General features: G+C 42.9%; 1 protein-coding gene across 1 annotated transcript in view; it reads right to left on the bottom strand.

Annotated features, from left to right (window-relative positions):
- The window catches only part of atxn10 (ataxin 10), a 19,559-nt gene extending 5,906 nt beyond the window's left edge, over nucleotides 1–13,653 (bottom strand). Inside the window, exons 1-10 of the mRNA XM_083757627.1 lie at nucleotides 13,544–13,653; nucleotides 12,334–12,504; nucleotides 11,642–11,721; nucleotides 11,444–11,540; nucleotides 10,359–10,523; nucleotides 8,985–9,065; nucleotides 8,336–8,492; nucleotides 6,536–6,644; nucleotides 6,036–6,220; nucleotides 877–940 (exon numbers count right to left, since the gene is read on the bottom strand). Of these exons, the coding sequence (XP_083613753.1) occupies nucleotides 877–940; nucleotides 6,036–6,220; nucleotides 6,536–6,644; nucleotides 8,336–8,492; nucleotides 8,985–9,065; nucleotides 10,359–10,523; nucleotides 11,444–11,540; nucleotides 11,642–11,721; nucleotides 12,334–12,504; nucleotides 13,544–13,650 (1,216 nt within the window). The 5' untranslated portion in view covers nucleotides 13,651–13,653. The remainder of the gene's footprint in view (nucleotides 1–876; nucleotides 941–6,035; nucleotides 6,221–6,535; nucleotides 6,645–8,335; nucleotides 8,493–8,984; nucleotides 9,066–10,358; nucleotides 10,524–11,443; nucleotides 11,541–11,641; nucleotides 11,722–12,333; nucleotides 12,505–13,543) is intronic.
- Nucleotides 13,654–16,836: the final 3,183 nt, after the last annotated feature.

The following is a 16,836-nucleotide window of genomic DNA, read 5'->3' as shown; positions in this document are numbered from 1 at the left end:
CGAACTAGAAAAAGTGCCCTTCTGGGCACAGGTCTCCACCAGGATAGGAATGTAGGACATGGCATGACTATGGAGATCATGTGTACCGATTTGCGTCAAATTTGGATAAAATCTGAAGGAGTAATAATAGAAAATGTGTTTTACATATGTCGGCCTCCTGGTGGCGCTATAAAGAGCAGATGTGAAAAATTCCAGGCAAAGGTTTTTCCTTGGCCTCTAGGGAGTTGGCATACAAAGTTATCCACAGATCCGTGCAGTTAGAGGTAAAAACACTTTTCGGCCAGTTATAGCGCCACCTTGAGGCTGAGTTGAAATTGTTCATGTGGCATTTCGTCCTCGGCCTAGTGGGAATGTGGGTGCACAATTTCACGGAAATCACGCCATGTGTTCATGATTTGCAGCATTTTGTTTGAAACTGACTGAGCACTCCTGTGAACTTTGGAAGCCAATCTTAACCAATCAGGATGGAGTCTGAGAAATGTGAAAGACCGGTTTCGTTGAATGGCTCTAGAGAGACTGTGTACCAATTTGCGTGATGTTTGGACAAAATCTGTAGGTGTACTGTGCAAAAACTTGTTTTGCACAAAGCGGCCCTCCTGGTGGCGCTATAACAGGCCGTTCTGGAAAGTTTGGGGCAGAGGTTCATCGTTGGCATCCAGGGAGTGTGTGTGCAAAATTTGGCATCGACCGGGTTAACGGTGGCCGAGATTAGCTGCTCACGGACGGACGGACAGACACACACACACACACACGGACGGACGGACACACGGACGGATGGAGTGCAAAACATACTCTCCCCCCATGCCTTCGGCCTGGTGGAGACAATTAACTCTCTGTGTTAGAGCCCCACCTCCAGGTTCAGCGATCAAAGGATACATGGATTATTGCTGTCTATGCTGCAGTTGTCCAGGATGAGTGGTATTCCTTCAAGCTCTCTCACCTGAGACAAACACACAAAAAAACCAAATTGTGAGTTTTGACATATCTTACATAGAGTAGACCTACATACAGTAGACTGCCTAATAATCCATAATGTCAACTGACTACATGGCCGGCCCAGTTAAGACTGATATGAGGTTAGGGGACTTAAGTGGCTGGTAAAAACTGATATGAGGTTCAATAGTGGACTTACCGTATGTGGCCAGTTAAGACAGAGGTTAGGGTTAGCTCTGGTCCATAGACTTAAGGACTTCTCCTAAAGGCTATGATACTCTCGATTTCCTGTCGCCGCATGAAGACTGCACAGCCTTTCGATTTCTGCAAAAATCAAAAGAACGATTTTGCTACTATACAATACAAAGACGGAAGGCGAAAGCCTACTTTCCCTAGTGGACGCACTCTGAGCCGGAAGGAAAAATCTTGTCAATGGGATTTTCTATTGACAATATCTGTAGAGGGCGCAGTGGAGTAACAAAAACATATTTTTCTTCCGGTGAAATAAAATCTTTTCTGGACAAAAAGTGCATTTTATACATGTGGTGGGGACTCTCACCTCCACAAAAACGTCTTTATATGGTGAGTAGCAAATTAGTTCCGACAGGCTGTGCAGTCTTCATGCAGCATCAGGAAGTCGAGATTAACATATTAACCGAACTAAAGAAGAAGTCCTAAATTGCGTCTAATTACAGCATTCAATGCTCTAATTAAATGTGATTTTGTCCCTTTCAATGCATTGGACAAAATCTGAGTTTAATCAGAGCATTGAATGCCGTGATAATTCCGGTGATAAAATGGCCACCAACGAAATCAAAAAAGTCAATCAAAGAACAAGATTCCTTTACAGGATCTCCTCACTGGTCAACAAAAACACCTTGAAGACCTTAACAGGAGCCCTCGTACAAGGTTTCTTTGACTATGCATCCACCTCTTGGTACCACAGCACCTCAAAGGCCCTTAAAACAAGGCTCCAGACCTCCCAGAACAAACTGGTCAGGCTCCTTCTTGGCCTCACCCCCCAAACCCACCTCACCCCTGCCCACTTTGACAGGCTGGGATGGCTTACGCCAGGGCTCCACTGGGCGCGTCTGCGGCGCGTCTGCGGCGCGTCTGCGTCGCGTCTCCGTCAGTGTCGGGAATGTGCCCTTTTAACCCATTCTGACCGGGCACCCATTTTGGTGTTGGCATCATGTTATGCTTTAGCTATTGAAAAATAGCAGATCTACAAGCTCATATCGCGCCACCGAGTGGCGCGATACGAGCTTGTAGGTCTGCTATTTTTGAAAAAAATTGAAGAACGACTGACATTTTTAGAATCTGATCTCAGGTCAGAATGGGTTCATCAGACCAGTGTGTGTCCAGTGGAAACCTCGTATGAATCTGATCTCAGGTCAGAATGGGTTAATCAATGGAGGGTGGCTCCACTGCCCGCGTTGCGTCGCGTCTCCGTCACCATAAAATTGAACCGGTTCGTTTTTTGACGCACGCACGCGTGACGCAACGCGCCCAGTGGAGCCCTGGCGTTAGGGTCGACGACAGAGTACAGCATCTTGCAATGGGTCTGGTCCACAAGATTCGATACACCACCAAGATACCCATGTACCTGTCTAAATACTTCCTTAATGTAAACTAAGTCCACACCCACCACACCAGAGGGAGTGCAACAAACCATGTACAACCCAGATTCGGCACAAACAAGGGACTAAATTATTTTCGCTCCTATGCCACCAAAATGTGGAACGCCCTACCAACAGTCATTAAGACATGTGAATCCCTTGACTCCTTCAAAACCGCTCTCAAAGGGCACCTACGGATGGCTGCAATTCGAAACTGGCCTCTGTAAAATCTGAATCCCCCCCACCGCTCTCTCCCCCCCCCCCTTTCCCCTCACTGTATATGTATCTTTTCCCTTTTTGCTTCCTATATGATGAATTCCTGTTCTGTTCTTTAACTACATAGAAGTGTCTATTTGTATGTCTCTAAATGTTTTGATTAATTGAACAATGTGGACCCTGTTGTAAACAAGTGTAATGCTTAATTGGGTCGTCCACTCACAGTTAACAGTCTTTGTATTGAGTTTGTGCTCGAAATGTACTGTAATTCTACAAACTGTTAATAAATATTTCAATCAATCAATCAATCAATCGTCAGTAGCCATCTACTGACCTACCAAGAAGCTGTATCTGGTATTGTTTTAATGCACTTTGGATAGTCAGAACCATCCACTCATCAAGAGTGCCTTACCTTGTATACTCAGTTAAATGAACACTCAGGAACACTGTCTTTCTGAATGTCATGACAAGTGACCACACTTACACAAAGGTCCAGTGTGCCTTGGGAACTATACAAGAAGTATTAAGCCCAATAAAAATGTCCTTCAGCAACATTCTGAAATCCTACCTGCTCATTCATGGGTGAATCACACTGAATAACGCCGTCCACTAAATGCTTCAATGTAAATACAGTTTAACAGTCTTAGGTAACCTAAATCCATAGGAAACGGGTGGTCATTACCCTGTTGCAGACACTCTACCGTTCACTCTCTCAGTTGACCAAAACCACAAAACTGCCCCCTCACGGCACCCTAAGACCACGAGGACTGAATAATGATCCAGTGGTGAAACGGGGGTACTTTGACAACTATGACATGCATTTACAACCAGGGGCCGTGCAATATGTAGATCCAGGGGAACTGAGCAGGGAATACATTCAACCACTTAAGCCTAAATTATACTTTCATAACATACCAAATGTTCAAGCTCACAACACATGGACATGTTGTGAGCTTGCAGATCTGCTATAGGATGGTTTTCTTTTAATATTTTAGAAAATTTGCGAAAACTATTCAGACATCCGCCAAATTAGGGATGCCTGGTTGAATGTGATTAAGTGCAACACTTCAACCAGAGTGTCTAAAATATGACAACATGAAATAAGATGGGTGCCCCTTGTCCTGGGTTCAGCCTACCATGGAACAGCAGCAGGGATTTTGGGGTTGGTACTGTACTTATGGCCGTCACAATAGGGCGCTCTGCTCTATGTCCCGAGTCTAATTCTATAGGTTACATTATTGTCTGGACCCGGCTCTGCATGTGGTTGCCCACCGAATGTATTGGTAAGAGGAGCAGAGAGAGAGAAGGAGACACTCAAAAAAGAGTGCAAGCAACCAAACCCGCATTTTTTCCGCTGTTTAAAATTATTGTTTGTCTGAAGTTGCTTACATTACTTCCAACCCCATAGCGAGATGAGGGGGGGGGGGGGGGTGCGGCACACTGAATTCAATCGTATATACACACATGCAGCACACACACGTGCGTGTCTTAAGTTTCTAACGTGTCCCAAAGGTGAACGGAATGACATCGGTTTACGGGAAGAGATCCTCGGGTGAAAATGGATCTGGGGGTGATTGCTGACCACCAGCAGACCGCAGATCAGCGTCCGTAAATATTATGAGAGGGCCAGCCCGGGGTGGCCGTCCCACAAGCATTCCTCAGATCTGTTTTTATTAAGTGGGATTGAGTCTATACTGAAGGCAGTGATGCGCGCTGTCTCCTGCTGTCTCACTCGCATCCCTGCTTATTATCTAATGGGTGCTTTATGTTACAGTGAGAGGCGATGATAGATGGTGAAAGAGAAGGAACACTGATAATATGGCCCGGTGATTGGAGGGAATTTAAAATGGCTGACGAAGTGAGCTGGGAAATAACCAACCCCGTCACCCCCTGTCGATTGGAGAAGCCACAAGTTCTGTGTTGCAAGCAGGGGAGGCAAGCATGCTTGCACACAAGCACAGAGTACCGTATGTCGAATTATAGGACAGATCCCGAAGGATTAAGAGAGAAGCGGCCTGCTGGAGGTGAGACCAACCAAAGTTTGTGGGGTGGCGGATGGAAAACTGCAAGTTTCTATTATTTCTGGACAACATTGGGGTTGCACCATCATTGGTTTATTGAAGATGGTATGGCGACGGGGTAATAAAAAACTGAAAAATGACACCTGTGTGAAGTGAGCGGTGCAACTATACATGTATTGTTATAGTTACTGTACTGTGCTCTGTACTGTATTGTAGTGTACCGTGCTCTGTACTGTACTTTGATTCTTTTTGGAAAAAATATTTGAACACCCCGGAACATCCAGACCCCCAGGAACGCGCCCCCCGGGCCGGCCCGGTTCCGGCGAGCCTTCCCGCGTCCGAAACGGTCGATAAATGAAAGAGTTACTGCATGGGGGTCACCGGAACATCCGAGCCTTCCCGCCTTCGAAACGGTAGAGAAATGACAGAGTTACCGTGTTGCAGCTTTCCGTGCTCGGACACGTATAGGGACACACATAGTACATACAGACACACATAGCTACGTAATGGAGCGGAGGCACCGCTCAAACACAAGTATAGGTTTCTAGTTTTCAGTTGGCATGTGGTAATGTTTTTCAGGGGCACAATTGATGGGTTCGCAAGTTCGACACAGCCACGGTACTAACGCTGCCACGCTAAAACGTTGGGCCTAATGAAAAGGGTCAATCCATCACAAAAACACTGCTTTGATTGTATATGCCTCATCGCGGTGTCCCGTGGCGTAAGTAGCAAATATACATGCTCATATAACGTGTGACATCACAATGTGTTGTGATATTGTGGATTATCCATTTCAGGCTTATGATTTTTCCCCCCCAATAAGATATAGCCATCATTAATCAAACCTGCCAGCAGAATACTGCTGACTTTGGAAATAGAAAAGAAGAAACACTGTCATTATATAGTTTGTCAAGTAAAGTGTGTGTGTGTGTGTATACTGTATATATATATATATATATATATATATATATATATATATATACACACACACACACACACACACACACACACACACACACACACACACACACACACACACACACACACACACACACACACACACACACACACACACACACACACACATTATGTCCCAAGTATATATAATATAAATGTGCTTCTCAATTATTCGATTAATCAAAAAAGTAGTGGATAGAATAATCACTCAAAATAATCAAATATATAGTTGCATGCAGACCTATTTCTTTGCTAGAATATTCCCTCAGAGGCCGCTAAATGAACAGACCTTGTTTTGGTTGCTGGTGTTGCCGTGACAGAGATTTCCGATCAGTCTGATGAGATGAGCCTTGAAGCTGACGGAGGGGGAGGAGGAGGAGGCGTCCCCGCCCAGGCCGAAGGAGGAGAAGTTCTGGGCAGCGCTGAAGACATTCTTGCTGGCCTTTCCCAAGGCATGGACCTGCTGCAGGAGCACTGGAGGAGACAAACCCAGAAATGCCCCAACGCACTGAATGGAGCAAACGACTAGTTTGTTTTGCCACCAGGCAGAAACCCCTTATCTCCATGTTTTGTGTTTTTTTTCTCGTAAATGAACGGCCTACTTGATTATACTTAGTACTACAGCGTCACACAAAAGCAGCAGATCTAGATCTGCCACTTATGCAATTTTCACATTTGAATCCTGTAAAGTAACAGTTTTAGAAATATGAGGTTTCCACCCGACAGAGACAATGTGTGTGTGACTGTGTGTGTGTGTGTGTGTGTGTGTATGTGTGTGTGTGTGTGTACCGATGGTGGACTCCAACAGGTCAGGATGCTCCTGCAGGAACATGAACTGTCTGCGGTCAGAGGTCATCTCACACAGCACGTCCAACAGGCTGATCACCGTCAGCGCCTCCTGCAGGACAAACGGGGGCATGTGAGGGGAGGTTGTCAAAACTAAAGGAGGGTAAAGCTGACCAAACCCAGGCCAATGATTAAAACTCTGTTTCAACATCCTTTCGTTTTTTACTAGCAGCTGGCCATTATGGAGGAATTTGAGAAACGGACTCCAAATTTGCTCCATGGTTAACTTGTGAGGGAGGAGGAAGTTAACACAAGAGGCTAAACATGCCTGTTCTTGTCCGAACAAAGTCAAATGTTCTATTTTGCTTACAAAAGAGTTGTGGACACTTAAGACACACGTGCAGGCTTATATATTTTGTCATGTGACAACCCATTCTACTCTCTGTTATTCGTTTTCAAAGACATTAAGTCAAGAAGTCAGTCAAGTGTTGCTGTATTAAACTGTAGGACAAAAACTTTGAAAAAGCGTTCCGGTAAAAAGTGTTCTATTGCAGAGACCACAATGGAAGTACAATGGAAACATTAGGCCATTTGTGCACAAAGCCCTAGCGCTATGCCATTAGTCTGACAGTCCATTGTTCCGAAGTACCGTACGTATGACGGCCCCCATTATAACTAAGCCTGACCATAACACTAACCTTATACTAACCTAACATTTGTGGGACTATTGGGAATACAATCTTATTAACTTATACTTTAAATGAATACAAGTTTATTTTAACCAATCTGTATCACCACACCACAACATGAATGAGCGGTTGTGCGCCACAATGTGAACACTTGTCATCTATTTTTGCCAAAGACATTTGGTGTAGAGGGGAAAAGGGAGTATAGAGCCCCGGGTAGGGATGCCAGAAAGTGACCATCAGCCAAATCGAATATTCGACAGCTCTGCCGATTAATAATCGATTCATTGAAACCCCCCCCCCCCCCCCCCCCCCCCCCCCCATATTGATTTGTAATCAATATCAGATAAAACTTTTAAGATTTTATATTATGCACATGCCATGGTCACATAACCATTATATGTTGAGTGCATGCTTTGATGGTTACAGTTTTATAATAAGTTTTGATGAGTAAACCTTTGTGGAGATCTTCTCAGTTCTCATTGCCATTCAGGATGGAAAATGAAATCCATTTGGATTTGGGGAGAAGTAGTTTCATAAGGGGCTGGTATGAAGTACTTGATATAAACAGAAAACGTTATTAAAATCGATTTCGGAGACCCTGACGATTAATCGGAAAATCGATGAATCGTTGGCATCCCTAGCCCCGGGTGACCCTGGTCAACTAAGTACATCATTTCTGTCGGATGGAAACCTCCAAAACTGTAACTTTTTTAGGATTAAAATTAAAAAATAGCAAAACTAGCAGACTGCGCTTCGTGCTCGTCGATCTGTAATCTCTCAAGACAGATTGAGAGCTCTGCAGCTGGATCTGTCGGCAACTCCCGCTACAACGAGTTGTTTGTAGGAAAGAAAACAAAGACGCACCACCAGAAGGGCTGAAAGGGAGTGAACGGGCCAACATCCGGACTCTACACGCAGAAGCGGGCGGTGCCCCCAGAGGTAAATTCTTCCATGGGTTCGCAGATTGGTCCATCTGCAATTTATGAGTGACGCTGTACTGTGTGATCACGTAGGACGTTAAATTACGGAAAAACTCAAAAAGGTTTGAAAATATGGAGATGGGAGGTTTCTGCCCGACAGCAACGGTATAGGGTGGTTAAGTGGTTAAGGATACCTCATCACTGGTGGCAGAGTCACAGGCGAGTGTGAGCACGGCTCCACAACCTTTCTGGAAGCAACAAGCCAGGAATCGAGCCACCTCAGGAGGGATACCACACTCCTCTGTGTCCTCCTCTCCTAGCTGGGCTGACAGCAGTTCCAGCAGAGTAACCCTGACATGACATAAATTAAAATACAGCAGGCATATATTGCTCATCTAGAACAAAACTTACAAGCTTGTGAAAACACAACAAGCAACACATAAATGAGCATTATCTAAAAGCACAAATGAGGCATAATAATTGAAGAACAAAGAAAAGAAAAAGCAGAAAAGCAAATGGAATGAGTTATTATTAACATTATTATAACATGATGTATTAATGCATGAATGTGTCTTTGTATCTAGCTCATGCAATTATTTAGAACAGAATTTTACGACGCAAGTAGAATGAGGCTAAACTCATAATTTAACCTTAAAAGCACTGGCACGGTGCACTGACAGATGATGGAAAACACACAAGAGATAAAATCCAAGGTAAATAACAAGACATAAAATCCAAGGTAAAAATAAATATATATAATTAAAAAGGTGTGTGTGTGTGTGTGTGTGTGTGTGCACATGTGCGCGACTGTCAGTGCGTGCATGCTACGTGATTAGGACATACCTCTCCAGCGGAGACATCCCTGTGTACATGCTCTCGACCAGAGTGGAGGACTTCAGGAAGTGCTGCGTAGCAATTAGAACCCTAGCACAACAGAGTGTTGAATCAATCAGTAGAATGGCCCCAGTTAAAGGGACACTTCACCCTTTTTGCAAAAATATATGTTAATGACGTTTAGAAGCTTTAGATCACTTTCCTGGGGGTATTTATGTGTGTAATATGTGGTTTTAGATATTTTAGATTGTAGCAGTGAGCCTGTTGTCTCTGATGTCATGGACACTGGTCTCACTACCTTCCTGGACTACAATTCCCATAATTATTTGGTGCACTGCTCCTCCTTGTGGATAGGGGGAGAGCTGTCTTACTGAGACAACATGTAGTCCAGGAAGGAAGTGAGCCCAGTGTCCATGACATCAGAGACAACAGGCTCACTGCTACAATCTAAAATATCTAAAACCACATATTACACACATAAAGACCCCCAGGAAAGTGTTCTAAAGCTTCTAAACGTCATTAACATATATTTTTTTGCAAAAAGGGTGAAGTGTCCCTTTAAGCCTTATTTCATACTAAGTTAGGTTCGTAAGTAAGGTATCCGGTACCGTCGCCCATAATCCATCTCGTCCTCATTTGTTTCCGCCGACCTCACGCCCAACGCTCGGTGCGGCGGTTTTTGTATTCTTTATTTTGTTTTACTGAGAATAAAGGTTAGAAATAGGTTTAGGTTTAGGCATAGTTTTACTGGGGTTAAGGTTAGGAATAAGCCAGGTTAGGTTTAACCGTTTACGCATATTTTACTTAGGTTACTTTAGGAATACCAGGCCGAGCAGTTCCGCCGGATGTACGCCTGGAGCGAGTTGGTAAATGGGCTACTCGTTTAGTATTCCTTTGAAAATGGCCAATTGGGCCCAGGCCGTAGCGTAACGGTCTGGGCACCGGACTGGTAATCCAGTCGCAGTGTGCCGCGGGTTCGACTCCCGGACCCGACACGGCCTTTACCGCATGTCATCCCCCCATCTCTCTCCCGTTTCCTGTCAGCCTACTGTCTGTCCCTTCAAAAATCAATAAAAGGCGTAAGCCGCAAAAAAATATCTTTAAAAAAAAAAGAAAATGGCCAATTGTAGATCAGCAAATTTTGGGGGAAAAAACACCATAATGAGATGCTCAAAAAAGGAACAGGGTAAATGTGGTTAAAACGGAAAAAGGAGGGTCCATGATTTTGTTTAGCACACGTGTGCGCAGTCTCACTCACACGTATATTTATCAACTCTCAATAGTACTTACATGTATTCACACACACATTTGGCACACACACACACACACACACACACACAGTCACTCACACACACACACTCTCTCTCTCTCTCTCTCTCTTACGGCCAGTCCAGGTCCGGTTGGGTCCTGCACAGCTCCATCACCCTGAGGGCCAGTGGGAGGTTCTGGGGCTCGGGGAGCTGTTCCACCTTGTCTTCATCCAGGCAGGTGTGAATCACCATGGAGGCAAAGCCCACCGCCTTCTCATCAGCAACACCCAGCAGTTGTCTGCACATGTACATGTATATGCACCACAGGTTCAGCTCAAGACCAGGGTTATTATAATGAACGAAAAACCAACAAAATAACCAAAACGAGAATAAGAATAAATAACTAAACATTTTAGGAAAAAAAGGGGGGATACATAGAATGTATCTTACATAATATGTAAGATACAGTATATGTAAGCCCCCCCCTTTTTATAACAAAGCATTTACAATTTACATGCATAAAATTTTAAATCACATCACATGGATCTCAGGATCCACCTGATTGAGAATGGCATGGCTCCAAGACTGATTTCTAGATGGCTAGACTCCTGCATTTTACAAATTGCCACCTACAACCTCACAATCTATCATGATGTGGACACAATACACATCACATATTCCACAATCTCCAAATGCTATATACCTGTATAGAGTCTGGAACTATAGCCTGAGTAAGGAAGCTGCCATTTCCGATCACGAAAATATCTTTTAAAATATCTTTACGTTTTCTTTTTGTATTTTCCTTTCTGCTAAGCAACAAGCTATGATGTGCTTAGATGTTTTCTATCTGTATTAGAATAAATTTGCGCGACTATAAAGACGAAACGGAAGTGGGGAGGAGGCTCAACTTCCGCTTGATATTTTACTCATGATAGCTCTTCCGTTGACTGTATGATGAAGCATTTGGAAATAGCTTGAGTCAACAGTCTGGTAACGCGAGACTATGGACACATGAACATATAGATTAGCTTCTTTTGAAAAACAATCATTTTCACCTATAATTTCATGCCCACAGTAGGGATGCCAGGGTGAAAGTGGTTAATCAGCCTGATGGCAAGTTGGCAACATTTGAATGAACACTGTGCTTTGTACGGATATAAGTCATAAATTCAGTTTGCTGATCTGAATGTGGCACAAAAAGACTGCAGGAGCACTTACTGGAGGGTCGCTGGGAAGGTCTGCAGCCAGATGTGGTCTTTGGATGCCTGGTTTCCCACTGAAAGGTTACCCAGCAACTGGATTCCACAACCAATAGCTAAATGGGACGAGTAGAATTCAACCCAAAACGTTAATAGGCCATCTACTATGCAGGTCGGCTATTTTTATTAGGGCTAGACAGGCTAATTAAGGACTCACTTTCGAACAGGCCGTCACTGCTCTCGTGGGTCAGAAGCAAGTTCAGGATTTTAATGGTGGCCTCAATGAAACCAAGCTCCCTGTACGAAAGACATGTTAGACCAGTTTGTTTTCATCCGGCACATTTGCTAGAACTACATATTGCCATTCTGAAAACATTGATTGTCGAATGCAAGAAAATACATTTTACACATGTATTGTAGTATTTGGTTGAGTTGGGAAGTCATTCAGATATTTTTGAAAGGCCCTTTCCTAGTTGTGCAAATGACCTAACCCTAACACTTATTAGGTTAAGAATTAATAGCACAGGATCATAATTTGCATTAACCATCCAGTAAAGTATTAATTTAACTCTGAATGCGTTACCCTTACGACTTATGAGTCAGTTTGGTTATGTTCTTTGTACACTTCAGGACGGGAACCACTTTTCGTGTTTTAAGCATTATGTTATAGTACTTTAGCTATTGAAAAATCATGAAAATGTGTCGCAAATCTTTGCTTTTGGGGGGCTGCCTGAAAAACATATTTTCAGATGGGGGTCCACGGCCAAATACAGATAATTCTGGGGGTCGTTGACATGAAATAGGTTGAGCACCACTGACGTAGAAACAGGATTTAGAAGACATTATTTTAGAATCGGCCTCAGTCCTAATAAAACACTAAGTGTTAACATTAAGTGTAGCCTGTGTTACCGGAGCAGGTCCTGGTTCCGCTGGCTTTGGACACAGGAGTTCCTCAGGGCCCTGCAACACTCCGTGGTGAGCTGAATGACAACGGACTGAGCATCTTGGCACCGGAGCTCCTCATCCAACCTGGACAAGATCTTCAACAGAGTGCCAAACACCTCCTCATCCACCCCATCCCTGGGAATATGCACACACGTACAGTACGCTATAGTTATTGATACATTTGTATTTATTAATCTAGTAAAGTCTTAGTGTAACATCCATTTTTGTAGTGTTCGCAACTTCTGATCTCCCAGAATTCAGTTAAAAACAAAAGCAAAACACCTGTACCGTTACAAAACGAATGCTGCAGTCTCCTAGCCTGGCTAATAAGCCAGACTAATATCTCACCGCCAACGGCTGATTCGGTCTGGCTTATTAGCCAGGTTAGCAGTCTCCTAGTGTCTAGGATATTTTGGGAAGCAGCAACGTTTCCAGAAATACCAATGTAACTAATAACTAGCCGCAATTTGCAACTCTAGAGTTGCAAATTGCGGCTAACTAATAACTATGTATTAACTTAACTTTAAGGCCGGGGCAGGGCAGACAGACACCTCACTTCACACACGTTTCGAGAAGTTGTGCAATTGGTTATTATGAAAAATAAACCAGTGAAAGATCATATCAAAAATGTCTTTTGTTTAATTGAAAAACATTACTTTAATATAATAACCAGGCAGGTTTGTGTGTGTGTGTACACTGTACACACTGCAAGACACTAACATACAAACAAAATTCTTGAACTTGTTACAGATAGGCGATCATAAAGGACATATTCATACATAGCAGCATTTATTACAGTCATACTGTAGCTACTGTAATAATAATAATTTATATGTATATTGTATATCAAATAAAACTACAAAGAGAATGTAATAATGATGTAAGACAATTATGTGATATACCAATTAATCAAAAGCTGTTGTCACAGAATTAGATAATGACCTTGCTCATTTTTTATAATAACTCATGCTGCTAAAAAAAAGTCTCACAACCGTTTACAAACAATGGCTGAAACATAACAAAGCACAATGGTAATTAATGAACCCAGCCAACAGCCACACAATAGGTTAGAATCAGATAGTCGGCTAAGCTAGCTGAGCTAACAAGCTAACACAGGCGCTCCAGGAGGGTAATAGACGCACGGACCGGTAAAGATGCTTCATGCGGATCATACCTGTATTCCTGGTCCCGCAGCGCCGTTCTAAACGATTTCAACACCTTCACATGACGCGGACACATGTCTTCATTCACAATGTCCAGGAGTGATGCTGACAGGTCCATGTCTGTGTCACTGTGGGCCGCCATGTCTGCTCTGCTGCTGCTCCACTTCCTACGTACGTGTCATACCAAAATAGGCAACCTATCGAATCCTGTGACTCCGGAGGGCGCTGGCAGACAATTAACAGTCTGAGTCTGACGTTTTAGTCACATCAATCGATAGACCGCCAACACCAGTGTAACACTGGGTTAGTTCTGGCATGTAATTGGTTGAAATACATTTTAAGGCGGAGTCGCAACATGTGGCTATGTTTTCATTTCTGTTTACTGAGTTGTGAGCGATATTTGTGAACTGTTCATAAATAAATAAAAGGTTAGCCAAGTATCTGTACCGAGTAGACCGCTAGACCTACTGCACATGCAAACAGAGCTGCTACCTTTAAACACATTGATCGATTGATTGATTGATTGATTGATTGATTGATTGATTGATTGATTGATTGATTGATTGATTGATTGATTGATTGATTGATTGATTGATTGATTGATTGAATAATGTATTAATAGATTAACACTTCTATTATAGCCATGAACAGGAAATCATCATAGAGGAGGGAAAAGGGGTGTATGCAGGGATTCAGATTTTACAGGGGCCAGTTTCGAATAGCAGCTGTATAGGTGCCCTTTGAGAGCGGTTTTGAAGGAGTCAAGGGATTCGCATGTCTTAATGACTAGCTGTTGGTAGGGCGTTCCACATTTTGGTGGCATAGGAGCGAAATGAATTTAGCTCCTTGTTTGTGCCGAATCTGGGTTGCACATGGTTTGTTGCACTCCCTCTGGTGTTGTGGGTGTGGACTTCATTGACATTAAGAGCTGGACAGACAGTTGCCACGGCTTCTTTTGTATGTCTGTCTCTAATATTATGTTTATAATCTCATACTGTAGGGTGTAGGCCTACCTGCTGCTTGTGTACAAGTATGAAAATATCTTGTCTTTTGCTCTCCCCTTTTTCTTTCTTTCCTGAAGACGAAATGATGGATTGAGACTTGAATATGAATTCTGATCCAGTAGTGTCCCAGACAAGAACCTGCCACAACATCTCTGCCAATCAAGCTCAACTCTATCTCTGGTATGGCCGGTTCGTTGTGTGGGAGCACTGGGAGGGGAGAGATCAGGTGGTGGAGGTGAACGGAACCCTTTTAATATTTTGTCAAATAAATCCAATTTAACACGAGGTGCCCGCCCGGCCACTATCCTTGGTTACCAGACCAGATGGGTATCCTGATCCATCCATTGATCTTCATGCATGGTAGAACAGACAAGTGTTGCAGCTGCAAAACACATTTCCATGCATGGTAGATTCTTTTAGATTGTGTTTTCTCTGGCCCTGCAAAGCAAAGCAGTGGTGCTGGTTGGTGGTGAAAAGAGGTTCTACTATATGGAGAATGATTATGTATGATGAGATGGTAGTGGATATTCCCTCATGTAACCAGTGGTGGAAAAAGTACTCAAATGTTTTACTTAAGTAAAAGTATCAATATGTAGAAATACTCCGTTACAAGTAAAAGTCCAATGTACAATGTACTTAACGTACCAAAAGTAAAAGCACTCATTATGCAGAATGTCCCATTTCAAGTTTTCAAATGTATAAAAATCATTTGAAAAAAAAAAAAAAAGTGTATGAAAGTTGCTGTAGGGCTGAAGTGGTTACTGTTTGTTTTGTAAGAATAATCAAATTCTGGAAAGTAACTAGTAACTACAATTTTCAAATAATTGTAGTGGAGTAAAAGTACAATATTTGGCTCTGAGATGTAGTGGAGTAGAAGAAAAAGTATTGGAGATACTCAAGTAAAGTACAAATACCTCAAAATTGTATTTAAGTACTTTATACAGTAGTTACTTTCCACCACTGTATGTAACCAAACATACGGGACGTACATTATTCATGGTACTCGAGGCATGGAAAGAACTGAAAACAGCTGCACAAATTGGAAGCAGTGCGGTTCAATGGGAAATTGTAGGGTTAAAGGAAAACAAAAAAGACTACATCGTACATCAGACGTCAATAATCTGTAAACCTCAGTCATTTCATAATCTCAACTCGACTGCTAATGTAGTCGGCAGTGGCTTGTCTGTCCTCAAAGGACCTGATCGTCGGTAACATTGAATGCTTCTTTAATACTATAGGGAGTATAGGCCTAAAATCAAACACACAGTCAAGAAATACTCAATTGTTGTCTCAACCAGGCCGAAGGCATGGGGAGAGAGTATATTTTGCACTCCGTCCGTCCGTCCGTGTGTCTGTCTGTCTGTTACCAGCTAATCTCCGGCACCATTATCCCGGTCGATGCCAAATTTTGCACACACACTCCCTGGATGCCAACGATGAACCTCTGCCCCAATTTCCAGAACGGCCTGTTATAGCGCCACCAAATCTCGCAGATCGTTACACACTATCTCTATAGTCATGTGTTCAAGATGGATCTGTCCAATATTTCATATTCTATCCTAATTGGCTAACATTGGCTTTCAAAGTTTGCAGGATTGTCCCTTTTGAAACAAAAAGCCTCAAATCATGAACGCAGTGTGCAATTTACGTGAAATCTTTCACAGACTTTCCTACTAGGCTGAGGAATATATCCCACCCTTTTCACATTGGCCTGTCATAGCTCCACCATCCGGTGTTTTTTTGCAAAACACATTGTTAGAACAAAATGCCTCAAATCATCCAATTGCCATCAATGGTGTAAGAACTAATGGCACCCTTTTCACATTGGCCTATTATAGCGCCACCAGGAGGCCACAACCTGACCTGGCCTGGTGGAGACCTGTGCCCCGAGGGGCACTTTTTCTAATTTGTCTTTATGACCAAGAGATAATTTTAGCAGTCAGATTTCAATGGTAATGATTTATCAAAAGCAAGCCCATACATTCAGTAGTTTATTAATTGAGCATATATTACAGTTCAACAGGTTAACCAACATAGCATCACACACATTGTACAGTTTTAAGTTAGACTCAACAGAAAGAAAGAAAGGAAATGTGCATTATTGTCCTCTTGTTTATCTATTCCCGTGATTCTCAACCTTTTATATATCAACAAACAACCACTATACAGTATATTTTGGCCATGGACCCCCATTTGATTAAAACCGGACATTGGACCCGACATTGACAACAACAACCAGTGATCTATTCTATGACCTATTTCAAGTACAAAATGAAGAGAACTCAATAAAGGTCACAGCC

The sequence above is a fragment of the Protomyctophum parallelum genome (assembly GCF_964188405.1).
Source record: "Protomyctophum parallelum genome assembly, chromosome: 22".
NCBI classification, from domain to species: domain Eukaryota; kingdom Metazoa; phylum Chordata; class Actinopteri; order Myctophiformes; family Myctophidae; genus Protomyctophum; species Protomyctophum parallelum.
The sequence above is the reverse complement of the archived record's forward strand: the minus strand, read 5'-3'. Positions and strand labels throughout refer to the sequence as shown.